Source organism: Anguilla rostrata, chromosome 6 (genome assembly GCF_018555375.3).
Source record: "Anguilla rostrata isolate EN2019 chromosome 6, ASM1855537v3, whole genome shotgun sequence".
NCBI classification, from domain to species: domain Eukaryota; kingdom Metazoa; phylum Chordata; class Actinopteri; order Anguilliformes; family Anguillidae; genus Anguilla; species Anguilla rostrata.
In genome coordinates this window covers 12,633,785-12,660,135 of record NC_057938.1, presented here as the reverse complement: position 1 = coordinate 12,660,135, position 26,351 = coordinate 12,633,785, and the positions used below count along the sequence as shown (strand labels likewise).

At 42.7% G+C, this 26,351-nt stretch overlaps 1 protein-coding gene across 2 annotated transcripts; it reads left to right on the top strand.

The window, feature by feature from the left end:
- On the top strand, positions 1-25,721 carry LOC135256563 (KN motif and ankyrin repeat domain-containing protein 4-like). 2 transcript variants are annotated; one of them, XM_064338458.1, is made up of 10 exons: positions 1-155; positions 15,130-15,195; positions 15,569-17,275; positions 18,396-18,489; positions 19,422-19,568; positions 20,131-20,215; positions 21,872-22,091; positions 22,384-22,526; positions 23,268-23,468; positions 23,972-25,721. In XM_064338458.1, exons 2-10 carry the CDS (start codon positions 15,177-15,179, stop codon positions 24,080-24,082), a joined length of 2,727 nt encoding a protein of 908 aa, XP_064194528.1. In that variant the 5' UTR covers positions 1-155; positions 15,130-15,176; the 3' UTR covers positions 24,083-25,721. The 2 variants fall into 2 exon arrangements, with proteins under 2 accessions (XP_064194528.1, XP_064194529.1); XM_064338459.1 differs by lacking the exon at positions 1-155 and adding an exon at positions 179-264.
- The last annotated feature ends 630 nt before the right edge of the window (positions 25,722-26,351 follow it).

Below are 26,351 nucleotides of genomic sequence, written 5' to 3'. Positions count from 1 at the left end.
CGGGGGGCGTGTCCGCTGTGGCAGCTGCACAGCTCTGCCTGCGCTCAGCACTGCTCTTGCACACCGAGCGGGTCCTGCTTCCAGACTCTGCCTCAGGAGCGCAGGAGCAGAGGGGGAGGATTTCCAGCACAGGCTCACTCAGGACGGGGGCGGAGGTAAGAGACCCAGGAGCCTGGGGGATTTATGGGCCCCGTGAGGGAGTCACAGCTGGGTGGACCCCGTACTCCAGGTGCGGGTCTTCTCTCCTCTGTACCCCTGCTGAGGGTGAGGAACCCCATCTTAGATCTTGCTTACTGCCTTAGTTCTGGTCCTGTTGTTTTTAACTGCTGCAGTTTTGCTGGAAACCTGATAAAGGTAGGCGATAACGAGCACGGGCCTGAACACTCTGCTGCTGGGGCTCAGGTTGGTCTGTGTGAGAGAAACTGAAAATCTGTTACACTGGTGTACAAGGGCACTGCAGCCACAGAACTGAACTTGTACGTGTCACTCAGCTGGGTGTGCCTTGTTGCTCTGCTGAGAGTTGGACAGGGAGGGTTGCATGAATATTTGCAGCTTTCTCTCTGTACTCTCTGAATAAGTGCTTTCTCGCATTGCTCTGGGTAGCCATTGTGTACAGTGTAAATAAAAGCAGCACTTAGTTATTTTCTGTGCTTGCCTTGTCCAGCCAGTGTTGTGATGAAAAAAGAATGGTTTGGTAAATGGTTTGGTTGGAGCAAGCTGTATTCTGTCCAATTCAGCTCTCTCTACACAGAATGTCCTGTAGGGGGTGAGGAAAACTAATGGCTCAGTATCTCAAACACTTGGTCATTAATGCCCACTCTTACATGTGCACATGCACAATGTATGCATAGTATCAACATTTTTTTTTTACACATTGCTGAATATTAACCTACAAGGCAGGAGCTAGTATGTTGTGAGGGCCCCATGTGTGATAGGTTTGTGTTGTAAGGGCCCCATGGTAGAGCTGTGGTAAGTTTGTGTTGCGAGGGCCAGTTTGATCAAGATGGTTTGAATTCCCGGGAATCAGCCCTGTGTGGTACATATAATGGCACATATTAGGACATTTCTTAGGCAACTAGAACCTCATCAGCAGCCAGTGGTACAAGATACTACTTATTGATCTGCAGAGGTAAGGGCAACTGCACAAATGGCCACTGCACTGTAAGATACCATTGCCTGCATAAATGGAACTGTTAGACAGTAGACAACAGTGCATGATGGGAACAGATTGAAATGAGACAGTAGTACATGATTGAAGAAGTTTGAGAGGGCACAGTGGTGCATGATGGGGGTAGTTTGGCAGGTGACAGTGGTGTACGATGGGGCAGTTTGAAAGGGAACAGGCACACGCAATTCTCAGACCACACGGCTACAATGATTCAGGACTGTGCTCTGCTAATTGTGTGTGATGTGGTGGGATGACACAGATAGGACTGGAGAGGATGTGTTGAGTTTCACTGGAATCAGTTCTGACTGTCATATTTCAGTTTTAAAGAGCAATGGGTCAGAAAAGGGCTCAGTAGTACATGGAAAAGATACATCAACATATCAGCTGTGCCATACAGAGTACCAAGGTAATAACTGTGATACATAGATACATTGGCGTCTGGCAGATGCCTGTTCTGTTCTATAATGCCTCCCAGATGTGTTTGCTGGAGCCCTTAACATGCAGGCATGAGTCCAGCGTTGACAGTGGTGGAAAACACTGTCTCCCCACATCACATGGTGTTCCCAGCTGTGAGAACAACATTGGCTCCCGTCCAGAACATGCGCATGTGCTTTTCTGCTTTTCTGTATATCCTAGAGGAAAATACCAGCATGCAGGTAAACCAGTCTGTGGAGGTGGGAACGATCATATCTGTATGCGTGTGTGAATGAGTGAGTGTGTGTGTGTGTGTGTGTGTGTGCACGTGTGTTAGTGTGTCTCAGTTTTCTCTAAAATTCCACAGGCTATGGGTTTTTAATGGGCCCAGATTTCTGACTCAACTCATCTTTTGGGCCACTGAAGCTCTTTTGAGGGCTTTTGAAGATCGTCAGTGTTTTAACTAAATGTGTCATTTCAAAGCCTTTTGCATTCACTGTTTATATGCACACACAGCAGCATTTAGTCAGGCCCACAATGTTTTAGATTTAGCCAGGCCCACACTGTGCAATAGATTTAACTGTGCTGTAAATTTAGTTAAGCACATGAACTTGGCTGTAAACTTAGTCATGGACATGCACTGGGCTGTAAACTTAAAACATTCCGTCACATTGGGCTACAAACTAAGTCATGCACATGCACTGGGCTATAAACTTAGTCATGCACACATACTGTACTACTGTACTGTGTTCCCATTTGTGTTGCAATTATTCGAAGGCACAGTTTTGTGGAAAAGCAGAGAGAGATAAGGTGTGATAGATGGTGTCTGGGCACATTCCTGGCCTGTTTGCCCCCTCCCCCCCATCTGCTGCCCTGTTCAAATCGCACACTTTCATCAAAGCCCGGAATCTGAGGGGGCTGGTCACGGCAGCTGGTGCGTCTCATGCCCCTGTCGGCTGATGCAGACTGATATGACCAGCGCTTTTACAGTGACCCAGAGCTTTACAGTGGCTGTAGCTGTTTTATGTGTTTACAAATGGAAGCTACAGTATAGCGGTGGGCAGCCTGGCTCTATTCACTGAGCTGTTGCAGTTTCATTCAGTTCACTTACCTGGTGTGCTGATTGGTTCATTTGGCTTGGTTCATTCACACTGCAGTATAAGTCTACATGTGGAAAAGAACAATTTAGGTCAGGACTACTTTATAGGTGTGTCAAAATGAAAATATGCTCAATTGCAAAAAGGGCTGGGTACTACAGCTGAGTGTTCAGAAAGCAAAGCGTACAGAAGAGTTCAGAGAGCCAAGTGTACAAGCTATGTATTCTATAACCTTTGCAGTTTTGATTGGCTGGCAGGATGGCCACAATTTGTGGGTTTCTATAGGCTGGTATATTTGCCACTCCAAGTACTGTCAATGACTCAGATGAGCAGACTTTTCTAGAACACTGAGTCAGTGCCCTGGGCTTCTTGAAATGATGTGTTTAAAAAGTATGTGTCGTTCATGAGCTGCACACCACTAATTCAGTGGTTCTGTCCCTGTTCCAGGATGGCCTTTGTAATTTTCTCCCACCACAGCTGCTTAACCAGGTCAGAGTCTGAAGGTCTGAGTCACTGGGATTCTTATTACTTTATATATCTCCAGTCTGCTAAAGCCATCTTTAGAGAAACAGTCCCTATACTTCTTCTGTCCACTAAATACAGGCTCTAGTAGCGAGTCAAAAATGTTTATTGAACAGTTGAATCAATCCACAAATGCCTGTATCTGGTCTGAAGAGCACTCCCCCAAGGGTATTTCTTTCTTTCTTTCTTTCTTCCTTAAATTTTGTTTATTCTTTGGCGCACAGAGATTTCCTACCTGCCTTAATTCTTGTCATTCATTGCCAAAATCAGCCATTTCTCCTGCTTTGCCTGCGTCCAGTGATGGACTAGTTCTGCCCAATAGATTTAACCGTGGTTCCAAAGTCAACACCATATCCCTGGAGTAAGAGAGGGAAGTGTGCAGTCAGGAGTGTGTGTATGTGGGGGTACATACCAGAAAAGAGTTCTGAAACTGTACTCTACCTTTCCAATAATGTCAAAGAATATTCTAGCAAAAAAGCCATATGTGTACACATACTACACATGTTGATACATCTTCTTGCAGCAGCTCAGTCCACTTTCCAACTGTTCCCATCATGCACCCATCTCCTCTGTCAAAGGTTAATTGCTAAATCATCTCTGACATAGTTAATTCAACTTTTAATAACTCTTAAATATTGCAGTGTGAACACAGTTAATAACAGTGGACTTTGGGTGGTAACACCAGTACTGTGTTGCTCCTCAGAAGCATTAAACACAAAAGTACAGAAAACAGAGCAGAGTGTGGCATTGTGTTTCTTACCTGATCAATGAGTGCAGCTCAGATGCTATTGGCTAGCACTTCTCCAGTCCCCCTGAGTTCCCTGGGCTTCTGACTGGCATTCAGGAAAGGGGCTGAGTCCTAACTCTTCCTCTATGGAATTGGCCAGGTTGGAAGAGAGTCACAGTCCTCCAGGTCGATCGTTTCTCAGGAAAAAATCTTCGGACAAAATCTCAGCAATGAAATCATTTGGGTCACACAAAGTTTATCAAGTTCTACCAATTAACAAAATAAACCCTCTGAAAAAGGGCAGAAGTCTCTTTTCCGTCTCCATGCATCTCACCCTGTGTATGAGCAGAGAATGAGGCTCTGTGTGGAATTAATTATCATGAGAGTTGACCTTTGGAAGAATGATTTGATCACACCTTTTCTGACAAAGTCTTTCAATACAAATGTTCCCCCACCTGTCACAGCTACCTAAGTGGCATACAAGCATGCACTGCACACACACACACACACACACACACACACACAAAAGGACTTAGAATGGAATGCTGTAGCCATGCTGGCTCTCATTCCTAAACCTGTATATGCTCGATCAAAACTTTTGTCCAGGAAACGCTTCAGAATGTTTGGCGTTGTTCATGTTTGACTAGCCACGGGTATTTCTGTCTGTATGCTACAAAGCTAAAACCCCCAAATGGTGTTCCCAGAGTATGCTGTTTGAACAGGAAACAAGTTAAAGAATGCAAGGACAGTTTTTTTTTCAGGGAACACATAAAGTTTTTTTTTTTTTCAAATGCAGAGCGGGTTTTTATGCAAACACATTTTAAGAGTTAGGGGAGAAAGGACTTTAAAGGGACGTGCAGAGCAGAAAGTTTCCCTGTGAAATGGCAGCGGTGGGACGAGAGGAAGAGGAGGAAACGTGGCTTGAGACGAGCAGGGGTGGGGCACCCTCTCTTTGGCTCTTTGTGGAGGGGAAGAGGCCCCGCCGCCACGCAGACTCCCAGGCCCCCCGCACTTCCTGTTGTTTGGCCTTTGGCCACGGCACAGAGAGCTCTTTAAGTTTGGCCTTGCTTGCCTCCTGCATAAGACACTGCTCAACACTGTTACCCATTGTAGGCCTGCATCCTAGCTTCCTGGAGAGGACAATGGCTATCAGTGCGTTGTTTACCTGTGATGTTACTGTATAAGACTGCTCAGCTTCCTGTTCAACCCTTTCTCTGGGCACCTCTTCTGATGTTGGTCTCTTCTTCATCCAGCCTCCCTGATATATGTCAGTGTTACTAGTACCTTCTCTTTTTTAAGTGTTGTGCAATCAGACAAAATGTAGCTGATATGGTCCATTTTAAAGAATGCATTATATGATTGCATAACAGTACATGACTGAATACTTTCCCTGGAGGGAAAAAAACTAGATTTTTCCCCCTTGACCCCAGGAGAAGACACTCAGAAGGAGCTCCTGGAATACAAAAACAAGCAAAATATGAGTAGATATATGGAATGTGGGAGCGGGAGGGGCACAGGTAAAAAGGGAAGACTTTGGGGAGGGGCACAGTGAGAGGGAGAAGTTATGCAGAATATTGAGAGCTGCATTAGAACTGTGACAGGGAAGGAACGGACTGACATGAGCAACGAAAAAAATGTCTCTAATGGCCACCGTTACAAAAGCCACAGTCCTGTGTGGAAAACAGCTGGAAAAACCGTTACGGATCGCGCTCGCCGTCTTATGCAATGTTCTGTTGATTTGCTGACCTCTATTTCACAAAGGATTTCTCTGTCTTTATGTTTGCGTGTGTTTGTGTGTAAATGTGAGCTAATGTGTGTTTTATTCATGTGTTTACGCTTATGTGTGTGCACGGCACTTGTGCGAGAATGCGTTTGCAAGCGTGTCCGTGTGCATGTGTGCAGGGACATATGTTTGCAAGAGAAAGCAAAACAGGAGATGTCCAAGTAAAAAAGGAGTTGGAGAGTCAAACATGTGAATTGAAAATGTAGCTTGGGTCAGAGCCGAGTCCAGTGGAAAACCTTAAAGCATGACTTTTAGGAGCTGTGTGTGCATGCGTGCGTGTGTGATTCCACCAAACTGTGAGCCAGACCAGGGTGTGTTTGGGTATCTGCTTTCCAGAACAGCATGTGCTCCTTTCTTGATTTGTATTAGTCTTCCTTCCTGAGTCCTCATGGAGATCCTTCCAAAACTGAAGAGATGTTCCCCTGTGGTACCCCCCAACACTCCAGACACTCCACTGCAGTATTATTAGGGTGACTGCAGACAGGTGAAAATCTGAGTCATCTTCAGGAGAAAAATGTGCAAGTTATATTTGTCCTTTAGATCTTGATAGGCAGCACACAGTAAAAACTGTTGGAAAGTAAATCCAGTGTTATTACAGTATGGGGGCCAAAGTGGACAAGCTGAGAAACCTCCTTAAAAGGTTACAATATGCTCTGCTGAGAGGTGGGAGTATATGCAGTGTAGCATAGCATCAGTGCATATACTCACTTTATGTGGAATTTCTCTGACTTGAAAACCAGATTCTTCTTCTAAATATATTTACTTATGTTTATTATTGATAAAATAATAAGAACACTATTTTAGGGAAATAAACAGCTTTTAGTCTTTTTCAACATTGTGGAAAACTATGATCAATTATGCTTTGCAGTGTGGGACTTAGGTCATAGTTGGCACTGGCAAGATCAGGATTCAGTTCTGGACTGTGTAGCACATTACTGGACACAGCTACTTGAGAGGCCCTATTAATGTGTTATATAACCTTTATAACTGCAGTGTATTCTAGTGTAACTGGTCTAATATGGATTCCACAGATACATTTTGGCTGTGGTTGGCTGCAAACCACAAGCCGTGAATCTAAATACTAAAGAAAATGGGTCCTCATAAGCAACCTTACCTACATAAGAAGGAAGTATCCCTGTATGTTCCTACAGCCAAATACGCTGGTTGTCATTAATTAATAGAACAACATAATAACTGCGGAGACGTGTTGTTGGAAGAATGTGTTGATGTGTATGAATTATGTGTGCTTGCATGTGTGAGTGTGTGTGCGCATGTATGTGCCTGTGTGAAAGCATTCGTTTCCATGGCAGGTTAGTGTTTGTCTGTTTACTGCATAGCTGACATTGTTTGGGTCTGCGGCTGGCTCTGCCTCCTGATGTTGGACTGTTGCCACTTTTCTTTGCCGTCACTGGGAAGCTTACAACAAAGGGTGCATTTGTATTTATATAGAAAAGGAGTCAGCAGTCTGTACCTCACCGCACACAGACAGACCAGCCAAACCACAGCAGTCCCTGGCATATCTGGGTACCAGAATCAAAACTGCAGAGAGAAAAAACAGAAGTGGGTGGAGAATTATTGTGACTTTGTCTCATTGGTTTGCTTTACTCATTTCTATCTCGAGCAAAACACCTTTCATTCTGGATCATGGCACCTTATTGCACGACACGCTAACTTCCTAGCTTCCTACTTAATAAGTCAGACCATCTGTTGTTCGGAGATTTAAAAAGAGTTTTGCTGACATGGGTTTTTTGAGCAGAGCGATGCTGCAGGCGGACAAAAGGAGACAGAGGAGGAGGGAGGAGGTTGAAAACAAAGATCAAAAATCCAGCGGAGTGAACTGGTCAGAGAACAGGCACTTTGTGTACCTCACTGCTGCCCTCTGCTGGAAGCTACTTTACATGTCAGGTTCACAGCCCAGTAGAACAGGTATGGATTTTTGATAACCCTAAAGATGACATTTCATGTACTCATACTGCATTTTAAAAGGCAGACATCTCTTAGAATAAAATAGGCTATATGTTATGTATTTTTGTCAGCTATCAATACACAGGTATGACCATGTTGTCTGAATTATTTTGTATGCACACACTAAATTGTTCGTGTTAAAAATACACTTGCGTTTACCATACAAACAAAGACATGCTGTATGACAAGAATAAAATATTTTCTGAGTGTTAATCATAACCATAATGTGGTATACCTAAAGGTTGGTGAAATTATGACTTCTCTCTTGCATATAGAGGCTGAGGACAGGACAGATGGGCTATAATTATCCTGCAGTTCCACTTAGCTGTACCAAATGTTTATTCCATAAATTCACACAAAGAGCCCAAATCTTATTTGAAAACAAGAGGAACCCTTTCCCCTTTAAGTGGCTTGATATTCTGGGAACCAGAATCCAGAGGTAACATAACACAATTCTTTATTTACCTCCAACATAATATAGGCTTCATGAGATAGACCTTTGGCTTTTAATTAACAACATTCATTAGTGGGTTAATCAGAGTCAACTGTTGCAACCATCCTTAATGTCTAGGAGAGATTACCACCAGAGGACAGCAACTGATGATGTGGATCAGCACAGTGCAGACCCCCAGTCAGACTGAAGCAAATCAACAGGGGAGAGCTTTACAGTCAGTACAATTACTGCTGGACCAAAAGAGGGGGACCCCCATAGCTCAACCCAGCTGACAAAACACGACCTGTAAAATGAAAAAATATATCTTTCCACCAAAATCTGAAGCAGACAAACTCTAAATACTAAGGATGCCACTAAATGAAGTCGTTCAGTCAAACATGTTGGAGGTTAAATTGCGTTTCAATGTTACTACTTGCTCTCCATATGTCACACAGAAACATCCTTTGCAATATCCACAAGATTTGAGCAGATTGTGCAAATTGAGCTGGGGGAGAATATTTCTGACCATACATGGATGAGGCATGAGCAATCACTCAGGCTCTTTACGAGTTAAGCCCAAAGCAACCAATCCATTCCAGCTCACATTTCAGAGGCATCCAGGGATCTCCTGGAAGGTGTGAAGAGGGGAGGGGGCAGACTTTCGCATTTATAATCAAAAATACTTTAACTCATGTTCTACAGTTATACGAATTACACAGCTTTTCTTTATCCAGCTGATGGAATGAGTCTTTCTGTTGTGTGTTAGCTGCACACGCCCTCTATGGCAAGCCTGTTCCATGACCCTTTCTCAACTCATTGTCCACATCTGGCTGCAAAAGGGCCAGCGGACTTCATACTTCCTTCTCTGGGATGTGCACGTGGTTGACACAGGTGATTTGCCACAGGCGTGCAAGTGTGTGTGTTTATGTGCGAGTGCGTGCGTGTGCTCATGCTGTCGTACACGTGCGCGGAGCTTCATGTTGCAGGCTGACCCTTCAGCGTTTCACTAACTCTGGCACAATACCTTCTACGCCCATACAGCGGCATTTGGAAAGAGAGTAATGATAGAAACAATCTTGGACTCACAGTCCAGGCTTATCCCGGAGTCTCTGTGCGGTATTTACTTTGGAACCATATACAGGCCTCTGCGAGGATCAACTTAAACAGGCTGTCAGAGCAAATTCTTGCCTCTTTCTCAGTTATATTAATGTGCGCATTTAACAGCGCAGCACACGGCAGGGCATGGAGTCAGACTGGTGTTTAAAGTAACTGTGCGCTCCTGGATCTGTGACAGATGTTTAGGTTGCAAGTGTAAGCTGCAAGTCTGAGTTGCAAAACGGCTTATGCCATTCATCACTGTAAACAGAATCGCTAATGTGCTTCCTTGGCTGGCGTTAAAACAGTGGAACAGCCTAACCTAACTGCAGATTATGTTTGGTCTATAGATGAGTAATCCTCCATTTTGCTCATCTCCTTTTTCATTTGAAAGTTAACATTTATTTGTCATGCACTTTGACACAATAATTATAGCTGTCCAGCCGAGATGTTTTAACATACAGTGCACATAGACTGGGACTGAATCAAAATTTGTCAATAGCTTTGACAAACAATTATATTTACACATTATTTTATTTCTTTTATTATTTTATTTTAATTTTATATCATTTTGCAATGTGAACAACTGCGGTCAAAATCAGTACCTTTGTATTCCACAAACGGATTGAATAGACATAACATTTGTTGTCATGTTTTACAGCACCAGAGTTGGCCATAAAATTGAGGCCATTATAGCAACAGAATCTGCATGCTTTCAGATTCAAAATACATTAACATTAAATGGCTACATTATTCAGCATAGCAATTTCCAATTGAGAAATTTAGCCTCTAGCAGAAATTAAGCTCTTTGACTACATTACAACAGAATAAGCCCTGCACTACAAAAACTAAAAGATAAATCAATCTTAACAAGTATTTTAGTTTTATATTTGGACTCAAAATCTTATTTCTATTAGTTTTTTTGCTAAATAAGACAAGACTGCCAATGAAGTAAGACAGATTGACTCACTTCAAGATTTGCCAGTGGAATGAGACAATTTTACTTGTTAAGTAAAATGTGACTTAAAGCAAGATAATATTTTCTACTTGAGAGAAAAAATAAAGATTTTAAGTCTCATTACAAGACTTAAAGGCAGTCTTTTTTGCAGTTTGTGCTCCCACTAAGCCAGGAGCTGTTTGTTTCACTGATTGCAGCCATCCCAAAAATCCAACCACACATCCAGATTATTTGAAGCATAGTATGTTATAATTACAGAACAACTTAGGCACACTCTACAGGAAATGTAAGAAGTCAGCTCATTTAAACAGTTGTCTAAAGAGGTCATTAAATCACTAAGTTGATGAAGAAAAATCTCAATAATTTTTGATATATTTAAAAAAATATTGTTCAGCAATTGCATGAGACAGTCCAGACACTGATTTTGGCAGAGGTCTAAGAGTCAGAAAGTACAGTACATATAATAACGATTTATTTTAAAAGACAGCAATCACAAATTGATTACATTTTCTCTGTGCTCCTGTAAATCGTATACTAAACTGAACAATCTGACTATCATCCGTTCTAGTGTGGAGGTTTATGAACTTTCTTGTTGCGTTCCATATGACTGAATGAGGACAAAAAACATTTTCCGAAGCTTATCCTGTGGAATAGATTTGGGGAAGCTTGTGACTATGTTCCCAGAACACTGAGACACATCCTTGGCTTACTGTCCCAGATTTACTAGTTCTCTGCCATCCTTAATTACTTTCCCACTGGCTCAGAGCCCCTGTGAAGTAAATTACTAACGTATGAGGTAAATATTTAGGTATATATTGAATATTTAGGCAGGTCATTCTGTTGAAAATGTACTGGTATCACAAGTGGATGAATGGACTCCAGGTATCCAGTATCAGTTTATGCAAGCGGTTAATGTGAGCAGTAGATCACAGGGTAGGGCATTATTGGCTGTAGTGCCACCCAGGGAGAGAATAGGTGGGATGACTGTCTCGTGATGTGCCAACAACTTTTTCAGGTCAATCATGAGCTCACAGTCTCCCTGCACAAGCTACACATAAAATGTCCTCCACTGACTCAATGTCTATGCCAGTGGTCTCCAACCCTGGTCCTGGAGAGCTACAGGGTCTGCTGGTTTTCATAGTGACTCTGCACTTCATGAATCAATTAGAGCAGTTGATTACACAGTTAACTCAACTCACCTGGTGTCTTGGATCTCAATTGGGTGCTGATTTTAAGGTGAAAACAAAAACCAGCAGACCCTGTAGCTCTTCAGGACCAGGGTTGGAGACCAATGGTCTATGCTAACTCGACAGCAGCTGAAAGTATGTCTCAGAAGGGACATTGTGCTTATCCACGCCCTTCTGAACCTTATGTTGCTAGCGCCACCTTTGTATTACTATGTTTTGACAAATGTGCAGGGAAGTCCCATCTCACTCGTTTCTTCTTTGAGACAGAGACTCCTCAGGATAGTCGTGCTTTCCTCCCACCTAGCTTTGTATGGTTTGAACTGAGTTACTGTACAAACAGCAGGGAGGGGCTATGAATGCTTCCTTCCTTAGTCTGAAATGCTCAGATATGGAAACTCATGTTTGCTGTTACCTATCAGAAATGCTGTGAAATATTTTTTAGATGTAAGGGAATAAAATGTGCCTGCCCAGTTGTATGTTTCCTTCAGTCTCACAGAGAGGCAGCTGAGAAACTATTGCCTCAGTAGAAGTACCAGGCTGCTATAATTCCTTTGCCCAGCTAAAAATTTTCCCTCACCTCATTCAACCTTTTAGCCACAGTCACTGTTTATCACCTTCAGGATTAATGTGGCTTCACCAGTAACAATCTATGCTGTGGTTCTGAAAAGTTCATTCAATACATGGTGCAGTTATACTCGTTTGCAAAGTTAGAGAAAAGTGTGGGTGTCCGGTTTTTACTAGGTCTCAAGAAAGATTGTAGGTTTTCTCCATAAACAAGTTTCACACTTCTACACTTCACAATCTACAAACAGACTATTTGGCTGCAAGCTGCTGATAGCCATCATATCCTGTACATTGCAGCCTTAAATGAAGGCCAGCTCCACTTGCAAGCCAGTTCCATAGGCATCAGTTGTCTATTTTCATGTAATTAACATGTATTACCCAGGAAGTGACTTTTTATTTTAGTTCCTAGTCAATGCAATATGTCAAAGAGAAGCATATGCACAAGGAAGCTTGGGAGAATGTCATTTCAAGCCTTTTCATTACAGACTCTACATCCATCTTCTTTAAATTTGGCAGTCATTTAAGAAAACAGATTCCATGACCAACATCGATTACTAGAGCATTGGCATCTCTTAGTAGTGTATTCAACCATAACTTCAACAAAAACATATTGATTTAGTAATATCCATTGCTGTGCATTTAATCAGCTGGCTGTAGCTGTGAAAAAGCCTGCTTGTGTGGCAAATGACTGAGATATACAAAGGTTATCAGAGGAACTGAGCTAACTACCAGCACCATGGTGAATACACTATGAAATGAAACCCTGATCCAGACAAAAAACACAATCTTGGCATCGTGGATGGAACAACTGAGGACGGCTTGGCTGGAATTACCCTTTGGTTCTGTGGACTTCAGTGCTGGTTTTATTCACAATGAGTATAGTCAGCAGTGAAATAAGCATTGGTATGTTGCACTATTGAGGTAGATTACTTCTGCTTACACACTGCAATTCAGTGGCAAAAGCAAACTGTTTTTAATTTTATTGCCATTATCCTGAAATGACTTCATTTGGGGGAGCTTTAGGGCCAGGCATACTAATAGTGCAGAAGTTGATTTATTATCATGCAACAGTCATTATGCTTAATTCAGTTCTGCATCAAACCCCAAATCACCACGGTTGCACCATTGCACAACTTTCAATATGGAAGTGTGCCGATGTTCAAATGCAGTGTTTCAAATTAAATCTGTAGCAACTGAAAATACCTCCAAGATCTAATCAGCATTTTCGCTATCACCCCCAGTCATCAAATAACTCTGAGGACTCGAAGTGACTGAGAACCTGTAAAGGAATGTGCAAACTCAACACTGGATCTTCCAGACAAATAGAAATAAGTCCCCTCTGAATTCATACTCACTCTCACTCTCACATGCCTGCTGCCCCCAGCCTTCTCCTCTCATAATCACATATTCTCGGCATCACTTGTCTCTCGCAGTCCAAATTAATCCAATTTCTGTACTTCAAACAGCCATAACTCACACCAACATGGCTGACTTTCTGGGTTAAATCAAATAGCATGGAGAGATCAGAGGAGGCCAGTTCAACTCAGTCAGGCTGCATTTGAGAACTATGCGGTATTATGACAATGTATTGAATCACCCTCAACACGCATTGTGCATTGTCTTGTACATGTGTGATGTAAACTGGTTCATGTGCCTGATGCATGTGCGTGTTTATTGACAGTTGTAATCATAGCACAATATGCCACTGTGTGTGACAAACATCCAACAGAGGCCATGGACATTTCAAGGGCACAGAGACTGAGCAGTCAGATTTGGTTCTCTTTGTGTTGTAATTCAGTACATCACCTCTCCAATCCAATCCCGTTTCACAGGAAATTGCCTCACTAAAGAGACTGCTGTTTGCTCCCAGGGGGATATTAACTGAATGTAGGGCTGAGTAATAAACTATATTGATGGTTATCAAATTATTTCTTAAGCGTAATAACAATCATTGCTGCCAGGTGGTATATTGGCTTTCTTTCGTCTTTTTTTCAATCATACCTTCTGAGGTAGTAAACATCAAAACTTCAGAGCCATGTCAAATGCTTTCAGGAAAAAAAACATCACCATTTATATCTATTAGACAGTGATGAGACAGTTGATCAACAGCAAGGTCCTACAGCATCCAATGATCATACGACGTGTTTCTGGCAATCACACGGAAGCTGCAAGGCCTTGCTGCTGATTGGCTGTCTTATCAACACCAAACATAAATCAGTGGTCATGTTTTCTCCCGGAAACGTTTCATGTGGCCTCTGAAGTTTGTATGTTCAGGTCTTCATTGACTACTGGAGGGGACAAGTCAGGGATTTCTCAGTATTTCAAGGGTGTCTCCTGTCAAAAGGTGCTCAGTTACACATATGTCTGTGAGTACTGAAAAAAGATGTATTTAAAAAGATTATGTTTTAAGCCCCCTTTCAGAAGTCAAGCACAATGCCTTATTTCTGTTATAGAATCTACTGAACACAACATACTAGTATTAGTTGTGCTGCCAACTGTACTATTAGCCTAGACCATCTAAAAAATGATATTCAACTAACTTTGCATATCCAGTACCAAATGAAGTGCTTACAATAAGAGAACTGCTAAAATTTTTGCATATTAACCGAAATGTCCCAACTGTTCCATAATTATGAAAGTCCTATTTTGTTTGCATAAAAATTGTTTCTGGCATGAAGATATGTGCTTTGAGCTCTCCCCTTCACAGCATATTTTTTTTCCAGAAATTGTTTACACTGAATCTTGCATGAACCATGCACTAATTGACTCTGCTGTTTGTATTAATTAAAATGACTACAACAACAGGATTGTTTCCCATTTTTACCACTAGTTAACTACAGGCTTTGCATCCCTGGCAGGAACTTCTTTTGCTGGAACACCGGAATGGAAAGTTCTGGGATGTTACTGCAATTCAGCCAGTACTATGAGTGTTTTTTTAAGAGTGGGTGCAACCGAGTTGCTTCTCAGTTTTTAAGATCTTGCCAAATTTTTGTTGAAACACAGTGGAACAGCTGTACAGGCTGAAAGATTGATTAAGGGTCGAGAGATTGATTAAGGCATCCATCACTTGAATTGCTGCTCCATTACAAATTTCCACGTGAAATGAAATTAAGAAAGAAAAGAAAATTTGAACCATGAAGAGCCGCTAACTGATGGCAAGTGAAATCATTGTGAATGGATATATAACCATCTTGTGTGTCCTATCATTACTGTCAGGTTGCAGAGACCATCACAGACAACGTCCATGACTCTGAAAAACACCAATGATGGACAAACAAAACGGTACTGTAAGGTTTCGTCATTAAGTTCATATTTTCAGTTGGGACTCATAAAGATATGTTTACACTGGACTGTAAGTCTAGAATCTGACGCGCCTAGCCACTCTTACTAACCAGACAGAACGATTCATTAAATTGAAACCTCTGAAATCCTTTCACTAGAGTATGACTTGTGTTAAAAGTTTTATTAAATTTCTGAACAAATTAAATCATCATGTTTAAACCCACATTTATTCTGACAAGTAAAGATTTTCTATGTGATTCTACATATTTAACTGATCAGAGAGTTCCACATGGAAAATATGTTTTTCAACAAGTGTGATGAATTTAAAATGACCAAAATTCCCTAGCGCCTAAATTAGCATTTTGTGTTGCAGTGAATGGCTTCCATCCCAAGGTCTCGGTGAACGGACACCAGAGAAGGCAGGTGCCATATTCAGTGGAGACCCCCTACGGCTTCCGCTTGGATCTGGACTTCCTCAAGTATGTAGATGATATTGAGAAGGGCAACACCATCAAGAGGGTCCACATCCAGCGGAGAAGCAGAGGCCCCAAGTTCAGCGTGCTGCACCGAAACTTCAGCCTCCCCGGCTACAGCTACAGGCCACCCTGGGCCTCCACCCCCGCCCTCGGGCCCAATGCCAAATCCCGCCTCACGGATGCCCAGCAGGTCTTGGAGTTTGGGGCCTGTGAGGATGGGCCTTCGGGTGCCTCTGGGTCACCTCGGGTGAGCTACATGACTCTGAGGGCAATGGAGGATGCCAGCATCAGGGCGTTTGATGAGCAGCCACCTGGCGTCCACGTGCGGCCGTACCTGCTGAGGGCCACCAGCATGCCGGTCACCGCCCTGCAGAGGACCAGCTCAGAGGCCTCGGATGATCGGGCCGCTCCTGCCTTCGGGGGTCTGTCTGAGAACGGCTCCGCTGAGGACGTGTTTGGGGAGAGGAGGGGCGGTTCACCCTCCAGCGACCCCAGCCTACGCCTGCAGCTGGCCTCTGCCCTGCGGAGGATTGGGGAGCTGGAGGAGCAGGCCCGGACCGTCAGAGAGATGAAAGCACAGATCTCCACCCTGCGGGAGGACAAGGAGCGCATCCTTCTCAGGCTCCGACCCTCCCCCACAAATGCTGCTGGACAGGGGGATGTGTGCACAGAAGGCCAAAGCTCGAATCCTCGACTACAGACTCCGGGAAGTTCAGGTGCACCCAGGAACTCAGCGACACATTCAAACGTGGATCGTCAAAGGTTACCCTCACCTGTACCTGACCAGGAGACAGAATGTGAGCAGCGTGAATCAAGGCTTCCAGACACAACAGTGGAGACTTCACTGTTACCGGGAGGACAGGCAGTATTGGTTGTGAGAGAAACAGACAGAGGAGACCAGGGCTCAACGTCAAGACCAACCAGCGGTGACATCATTCCTCTCTCCAGCACTGCCCTGCAGGAGAGGATCGCAGACCTCGAGCAGAAGCTCTGCAGATGCAACACAGAGCGGGAGGAATCCAGCTCTCTCCTGAAAGCATTGACTCAGGAGAACAAGCTGAAGGAGGACAGGATCAAACAGCTGACAAGAAGGAGAAGTGTGGAACCAGGAGCCAATCAGGAAGCAGTGCCATCTGGGTTAGACGCACAGCGAAGAGACCAGGCAACCTCGAGCACCCAGACGGATGCTGCGATAGCACTTTATGCCGCAGTGAAGGCGAGCTCTCTTATAGCCGCAAAGCTTCCGGAAGCTTCTTTCACCACGTGCGACCAAATCGCCGAGGGAAATCCCCTGGAACTATCGAGGAGTGGCGCCGCTGGAGAGAACCCTGCAGATGAGGTTCTTCCTGGTTCCCCAGAAGCCGGTTCACCTGCAGAGCCGAACAGACCCGCTACAACCGCCGCTGTAGGGCTCTGTATTGCTAGGATACAGGCGCTACTGCAGGAGCAGTGGGAGTGCATGAGCAGAGGGGACCCCGATAACACCCTCCAGCAGCCAGGCTCCAAAATCAGCTCCATCCAAGCCGAGCTGCTCAGCTCCATCCACACCCTCTCCACCCTGTGTATATCCCCTGCACAGACTGCAGGGGCAGCACACCAAGCAGGTAGCACGCAACAGTCTTTATCCAGACTTCTTTAGAAAAAGAGCAGACACATTCACATACAACAAAATTACATTCTGAGAGGAATACTACAAACAAGGAAAAAAATTTCAAATAACAAGGTTTTGATTTGGGCTTATATGACAACCCTACTATGCCTCAGAATGCACAATACCATAAAAACATACTTGTCGGTAAATGTCAGATATTTCTGGTCAATGTAAAAATTGTTTAACGAGTCCACTTTGTTTTATTGTTGTCAGGTCACTGAGGATTTATCAACAGTTTTACATTTACCAGTGATTTTACATTTAGTGGTTATGTACTCAATAAAAGAACTAATTTAGTGTACATCCACTATTTTTCTGTTTTCTGTTTTTTCCATTATGTCCTTCAAGCTGAATTGCTCTCCAAGAGGCTGACTGGTCTAGTGGAAGGTTTTTGTTCCAAACAGCTTGATGATTATAGTTCTGCTGCTGTAATTACATCCAGGGGCTCCACAAATACAAAACTTCAGCATTGCTGTCCAAAAATCACAGGGTATATTCATCTCAGCAGGATAAAATAAGAAAATTTAGTGGAGAGAGAAACAGGGATACGAAAAGGAAATTAGCTGTAAACACAATTTAAAAAAATTCATTCTTGCTTCCATTTAGAAGCAATTATGTAGTGGCTTACAATTTTTTCAAACAGAAATGACAATAAGACCAACAACAATAAAGAAGCAAAGACTCAAATTAAAACAGCCCTACTAAACCTCACAAAGATTGTTGATGACAAAGAAAACAACACCTGACCAGTTGCCCCACGTGTCACAGCATTACAATATATAAATGCTTTTAGCCAATGTGATTCACAAATGCATTTGACAGGGCGAGCAACAACCACAAGGACAACCTCACCTTATCTCTCCTACCTAAAATAGCAAGGAAATATGAGTGCTTATTACTTGGTTTTTTTCATGTTTACTGCAAGGTCTGCTCTCAGGATCGGTGAAGATCTGGGGCTAGCCTCATGTCAGGAGCAGGCAGGTCATATTTGGTGGTGCGGTTGTGTGTGCTAGACGGGGTGTCTTTAATATCACGTGTCAATTACCTGCTGCGACTTACCTCTCCTTCTTTAGCACTGAAGTCCATAATGAAGAAAAGTGCCAGTACTGAGGGGCTAGGGGTCGGCACAACCAAGAAGAACCTCAAGTTCGTGGGCGTAAATGGCGGGTAAGAGCATATATGGTCATGTGACCACCAGCGGTGTGTTCTACCTCCAACTCCAGTTCAGGCCTGTTACCCAAAGAGGCGTTAGTCAAATGCTTGTTGAAAGGTGAAGGGCAAAAGACATTATGAGTGTTATCACAGTTGGCCAAACAAGGCTGGAAGCAGAGCTCATGCTGTTTGTGAGTGAGGCAAATATCACGCGTGATGTCCCCAGGTGTTACGCCCCATGTTTTGTCAAGCTTGAAGGTCAAACTATTCCTGGTATTACTGCGCTACCATGGAGATTGCTATCCTGGAGATAGAAATTCTATCTGCCCTTATCATAAGTAACAGGCCGTCAGGTGAAATGGTCGATATCATGATGAACAGAGAGATATGAATACTGAGACTGCTGTTTCCTGTTGCCAGTCTCATTATCTCATTCTGTAGTGTTTGGTGGGATAGCATTCACAACAATGTATGATCTTTGACCATGGGATGACTGAACACTGGAAAGCGTGGAGATTTGCAGTGGCCTGTGTTCTAAGCACCAACGTTATTTATCACATCATTATCACACACAGAAACATGCAGGCATGCTCAAATACACCCTGACACATACCTGCTCCATGTTACACCGCTGCACCCACATCTCACACAAATGGACACATGCACACCACTGATAAGATATCATGTGATTTTCTTGTGCATTTACATGCTAAGCTCTCCTGTTTTTAATGAAGACAGCCTTTATTTTTATACACGGAGTGGACATGTCCATCATGCAATTCTGTTATTTTGTTATTCTAAAGCTGCATAAGTTTGCACTGGCAGCCATCATATCCTTTTAGACAAGTTTACTTTTTGTATTTGTGATGCAATTCATGGGCTGTTTCAGTAACAGAAGGTAAACAGAAGCCCATGAGGTGAGCTCTAATAGCGCCCTCTGTGTCCAGCTATGAGACCACATCTAGCGAGGACTCAAGCAGCGAGGAAAGTATGGAGGAACAGAGGTGCGAGGGCAGAGAGAAGGATGCTGTGGAGGAGAGAGGAGGGGATGCGGAGGAGTCTGATGCTGGACCCGAGGAGGAGCAGCCGGGCAGGTGAGCTCACACGTCAAATTTCCAGAAAGACACAAGTATGAGCCTGAAACAAAGACCTCACTGCCAGGCCGTTTAGAGTATACTCCTAAAACAAGCACACTATTTCAGCACCACGGCATGGAATGTCCCTTTCATCTAAAGTATAGAACATGGTGAATGTACTTCTATTCTCCGACTACACCAGCTGTTTCCTCAAAGCCTGTATGATAGAAAGAGTGACTGACATGTTAATATAGGAGATCAGAGCCAGACTCAGTGTGTCTTGCCTTATCTCATGTAACTATGCATGATTTGCACACGTAACGCCCAAACATCTGTCATCAAAACTCACATCACACTGGATAATTTTGTCGTACATTCCTACATTCTGGCATGAATTTAATATAAATGTACTGTAGTTGGACAAGGCACAGGGTACAGTGGTTAGCAGTTTTTAGGTCAGTATAGCAGACGGAAGTCTGAAAGATGTGTGTGTGTGTGTTGTTTTTGTAGCATGGTGACATTATGTTTGTGATGTGTGGGAAATATAATGCATGTTGATGTTCATGGCGTTTTCCCTCAGGGAGCTGGTAGATGAGGACTTCACAGCAGCCTGCTGTTACCTTAAAGACCGTCTGGAAGAGGTGGCCTGCCCCGACAACAAAATGGTAAATACTGCATGAATATATAAATGTAGAGACAGTGTGTGAGAGCATGTGTGCATTTTTACAAATATGAAACAGAATAATGCAACATTATCAAAAAATGATCTAATTTCAATGTTAAATTTGAATTATTAGTCTGATTTTTAAAAACCAATGATAATAAGAATAGAAATTAAACTGATCTCACTATTGAAGGATTCACTGCTGATTCCCCTTTGTAGGTAAAAACTAGAATATAAATTTGTAGGATATGGATTTGAATTATATAGTTTTGCAGGGTGCAGTTTCCAGGATGAAGAGGATGCAATGTTGAATGGTGTCGCTTTTGTTTGTGTAATATCAATATCATCTCTGATAAGAGTGGATGTACATGTATGCAAACTACTATGCAAGTAGCCTATTCCTCTGTCAACTTGTACATCATGAAATGGAGCCTAAATAGCTGGTAATTAAGATAACAAATACAGAAACACACATTTAAAAAATTCATTATGTGTAACCAGCTACATATATGAATTATGCCACAAGTTTTTAAAATCATAAATCTGAGCTTACTGACTGTAGAATATAAATGGTAAAAGTTCCAAATTCTCGCCAAAATATCATAATTCTTTCACATTTCGCATAAAGTGCGAGTCATAACATTTTCTGCTCTATTTCGGTATTGATGATTACAGAAAGAACTATACAGATCCGTCAGGCATATGAAATATAGTGCTGTAAAGCTGCGGAGACTTCCACTGACAACAGGAAAGGGTAAAAGGTTGCCTGCTGAAAACATCTCAGTAAATCAACATGGATAATACAGCACTATCCTACAATATCATCTGTTAAAATCAAATAAAGTAAGACAGTAACAGCATTCAAAAATACAGAAAAATAACTGCAAGGCCTACTCGCTTACATTTTAAAGCACTATAACTGAATCATGTCAGTTTAAAATAAAAGGCCTTGCTCTCTGAGACTGCTCTCCTCAGGGCTATACTACTAGGAGCCATGTACCAAAGTTGCAAGTTAATCTTGCCAATGCAGCTCTCCATGATAGAGGGTAATTACCAGGGTTCAATGTAATCATTTCATTTGACATAAATCCCAATACAATAAACTACCTTAAATAGGGTGTACATAAGACTGCAATTAAGCTGGCCTGCAAAATGGCATGACTACTTGCAGTTTTGTATTTTTTGGCTGGAGGCAGAGTTGACTGAGGTGCTTTCTAGTTTCAAAAGGGAACATTTTTGCTCAAAAAACGCCGGGCCAAAGTGAATCCAGCTCAAATGACCCCCGTGAGTTAGGGGCTCCAAATACCTCAGCTGGTACTGATCAGGCCTGTTTACTCTATATTTTAACAGGGTTCAGCTCCTCGGGCGATTTACAGTCAACCACCACGTCGTCTGCGCATACTTTCTGTGCAAAGAAAAGCACAAATACAAAAAGCACATAAATTTGCGCATTAAGGAACTCTGCTCGAATGGAACTGAGCTGAAAGTAATGCCGCAGATTGATGGAGGCAGCTTTCTGTGTTGATGCAGTTGCCATGGGAAAAAAAAAAAACATTCCTCATGGAAGCTCTGCCACTGACTGCCCTGCTCAATTAAAGGGCATGTGTTATACCCACCCCTGTGAGCATGCTCAGTTCTTCTCTGTCACCCCATCCAGAGGCAGGTGCTGACAGTGCTGTACCACGTGTGGTTCCACGTGTCCAGTCAGAAGGACTCTTCGGCTGAAGCGGTGGCCCTGTGCCTGAAGCAGGCCCAGTTATCCGGCCCCGCAATGCTCCGCTTCCTGGTCAACCTGGCAGATGGCAACGACAACATGGCGCTGCACTACAGCGTGTCTCACTCCAACTTTGCCATCGTCAAGCTGCTCTTAGACACAGGTACCCCTACTGCCCTACGCAACCCGCCAGACCTCAACACTGCAGCCTAGTGCTATGGAAATGCCCTGCTTAATATGGCTACATCTGAGGGTCATGTTGAGCTAAATACTCCTGTGTTTTTAGAAACCACATGTTTTTTTGGAGGGAAGATGTTTTTTCTCAAATATTCTTATTTCTTTGGGGGGGACACTGTCATACTGGATCTTCCTGTGTGTTTGTGGGGACAGTTGAGCTGGATGTTCCTGTGCATTTGAGACAGTATTTCTATGGACGGTGTGTTTGCTATGGGCAGGCCTGTGTGACGTGAACCACCGCAACAAAGCCGGCTACACTGCCGTCATGCTGGCCTCCCTCACTGCGGCCGATGCCCCAGAGGACATGGTAGTTGCCCGGCAACTTATGGAGCAGGCGGACATCAACGCCCAAGCAAGCCAGGTATTCTATTAGCTAATGCTAATGCTAAAATTAGTCAGGTAACAATAATGCTATAGCCAACTGGATACTCTACGGCTAACACTAATGCTAAATCCAGTCAGTATTGATGTTACTTTCAAATTTACATGACACTGAAGTTATTGTAACTTTTTGAATGCAGTAAAAGTTCCAGAAACATTGTCTTTGGAAGGTTCTGGAAAAAGTGTGGCACACCATTGCAAAACAATTTACTTCAGAATTATTTGAAAGGATCTTTGGTAGAATTTCAGTGCTTTCCAAGGGAAAGGGATGATGCATGATGTACAGTATTCTGAGCATTGATTTGGTTATTTGAACAGTATATTTTTTTCTGTAACCACTTTAATACATATAATATTCTGTTTAATACAAAGATGTAGTAGTAGTTTAGATGTAGTTCCCTTGTGCATCAGAAAAAACATTTATGGCTTTTCCAAAGCAGGACAATATAAATATGTATGTTTTATTTATATACTCTGCTGTAAGATATTTGAGAACGTACAGCGTGGAGAAAACAGGCTTGAATGCAGTGATGGGCAGCTGCGGAAGTCTTGTGCACCCACTGAACCTCACATCTCAAGGGACATGAGGGAGATTATAATCTCCTTTCCACCTTTCTTTCCTATCACACTCTGCCTCATCTCCCTCACGTCCTCCTTATCCTACCATTCTTCCTCCTTTTCACCCTCGTACCTTTTCACTCTCGTCTTCTTCCCTCTCCAGGCAGGGCAGACGGCGTTGATGCTGGCGGTGAGTCACGGTCGTACGCCGATGGTGGGCCTCCTGTTGGCGGCGAGGGCTGACGTTAACGTGCAGGACCGGCACGGCTCCACGCCGCTGATGTGCGCCTGCGAACACGGCCACGCCCAGATCGCCCGCCTGCTGCTGGAACACGGAGGCTGTGACATCAGCCTCGCTGACAAAGTGAGTCACACACAAAAAAACACTCACGCAGGTCTACAGTATGCACATTTTCCCAAGTACTCCAAGGCACCCCCTTCTGGATTACAAAGTTCATATGCAAAACAGGATTTCAGAAAGATAAGATTTTGTGAACATTGTGTGCATAAACATTAGCTGGCTTTATAAAAATGATAGTCCCTAAGTGTTTTTATTACTGTTAGGGAAGTGGTAACTGGACCAAATTCAAATTAAGGTAAATGGAAACATTAGGACTGAAAATGTACTGCACACCTTGACTGCATGAAAAATCAACTATTCTTATTCACTCTGACTAATTTACACTGACCAAATTAGAATAGAGATGTACATTAGCTAATACCACTCTGTAGTCTGTAGCTAGTCTCCTGGCATCACCAGCAAAAAAGATAACATGGCAATGCAAATCCTCATTTACTGTACATCCTAAAATGTGCCCCCTGTGTCAGCTCTGACTCTCTCTCTCTCTCTCTCTTTCTGTCCCCCAGGAAGGTCGCACCGCTCTCTCTGTGGCCCTAAGCTCCTCCCACTCAGAGATAGCTGACCTTCTGCGTGCCTACAGTGACTCCGGGCCCTCCGGCAGCACAAGCCCTCAGTGAGCCCCTCGGCCCCCATCCCAAACACAAGGCCTTCTTTCACTGGGTGGCCATTCCCTCACATGCTCGCGGCCAGCTTTCTCTTTCTCCCACAGAATACATATTTCAAATATTTCCAGATCTACGGTCAGACTAATTAGCATCTGGCTATAGCCCAGTAATGAAACAACAACTGCTTTACATCAGTGGGAAGGGAAAGAGGGAGGGCGTGAGGGCGCTGTGTGGGAGTGACACGGTTAACATGGATCTGCTATCATTGCAATGGGCACCGCTCAGTATTCTTTTTTTTTTTTTTACCTGATGACATCACACAAATCAGATTTAGCCATAAGCACTAGCTTTCTCGACTTTGCCACTGTTTTACAGAATGTCCTTTTGTATGGATACAGACTGGAGGGTTTTGATGCGTGCTTCTTTTTAATGTGCAATTGCTTTCCTCGTACCCGCTGCTCCTGGTCAGGCTGTTTAATCTGACCCTCCAGCAGGAAACTGTGCATCTAAACAGTGTCCATCAAGGAAGCTGAATTTCATACACTTCTCCAAAATATTTCAAACCAATCAAAGAACCAATTGTGCCTCTCCAGTTCACTCCATCTCAACACCAGTGTATTATATATTTTATATGCATTACGTATGCATTGCATTTATTTGGCAGGCACGTTTATCCAAAGCAACGTACAATAAGTGAGTCAGTCAGAATTTATTAAGCTTTTATAACTACAGCATAAATTTAAAGTTTTACTTGAGGCCTCCTGTTACAGGTTGTGGTCATTCTGATGATGGTTATGAGATAGATTGATGCCTATCGTAAAAGACAGATGTGATACCGATTATTGGCTTTCCTGAGTGAGTTATAATACAAATGAATGGTTGCCCAGAATGTTGGTTATTCAGATGAATGTTACCCTGATTGATGGTTATGTTGAATATAATGGTTGTTCTGTTGGATAGTTATACAGACTAATGTTATTCTGATTTATCATTGATACATATTTACACTATCTGCTTTGTTTCAGTGTCCTGATTATATCACTATGATATACAGACAAACCATGTACTCCATTATACAATCATGTACACTGAAAACCAAGTATTATTTTGCGTCTTAAATTATATTGGCATTTAATTCATATATTTAAATGTATCTGTGCAATACACACAGAATATTGTAAAAATTGTACAAAAATTTAAAATGACACCCTTTTTAAAAAACGAGTATATTTTCCTTGTCCGTCTCCTCTTGACACATGACCTCAAAACGCAGGCCATTTTATGAGTGGGATTTAATCCAAATCTGTTTGTGTTTCCATGGTATTTGACACTGCTTGACACTTGGAAACCGTGCCTGTATTGTTCAGGCACAGTTCCCAGGTTACTGTTTCCGAGGACAGCAGAGTGCTGGCCTGAATTGGGTATTTCCTGACATTCTTATCGATTTCCAGCCCCTTTTCCTGCGGTGCGTCTGTCGCACTCTCAGAACTGAGCGCGTGCAGGACTGAACTCATGCATTTCCTGCAAAGAGTATCTATGACCTTCTTCCACATCAGTGCAACTTGATAGGAAATATTACCCTTATATTGTCAAACAGTCCTTTTTTAACACAATGCAAAACCACTACTAAATAAAAACATGATAGACTTTTTATGAATGTCTGTATGTATTTATATAACTTGGAGTATGTGTGTCTCTCTGTGAATTTATATATTAACAAAGCTTCAAACAGTTCTCAGATTTGTGACTGAAAACAAAAGTCAGGCCAGGTCAGGTTCACATGAAGTGTACCTCATGAAGGCTTTACATAGAATATAGAATATTTTTTATTGACTTGACAATTTCTGCACCTTTTAGTGTTTTTTTTCTGTGCAATTTTAGATTTTTGATCAAACAATTCATACATAGTTAAAGTGCACATTCCCAGATTATTTGTTAAAGAGTATTTTTATATTTCAGCTTCATCATCGATAAGTTAGAGCACTTACTATACACTGACCCCATTATGGAGCACCATGATATTTGGGACATATTAATGTTATGTAAATAAAAGTAGTCATGTTTAGTAATCAAAGAAATGTCATATTCTCTATTTCAAAATTTTCTACTTCAAAATTATCCTCACTTACACTTTAAATAGATTTACAAACAAATTAATTCAAGTACTCCATTCATGGAATGGCTGCCAGCATTCAGAGAAGCAGCTACAAAAAAACAATAGGAACTCAAGGATAGTCATAGTAATGCTGCATATCCACAAGTTCATTCTTCAGAAATGCAA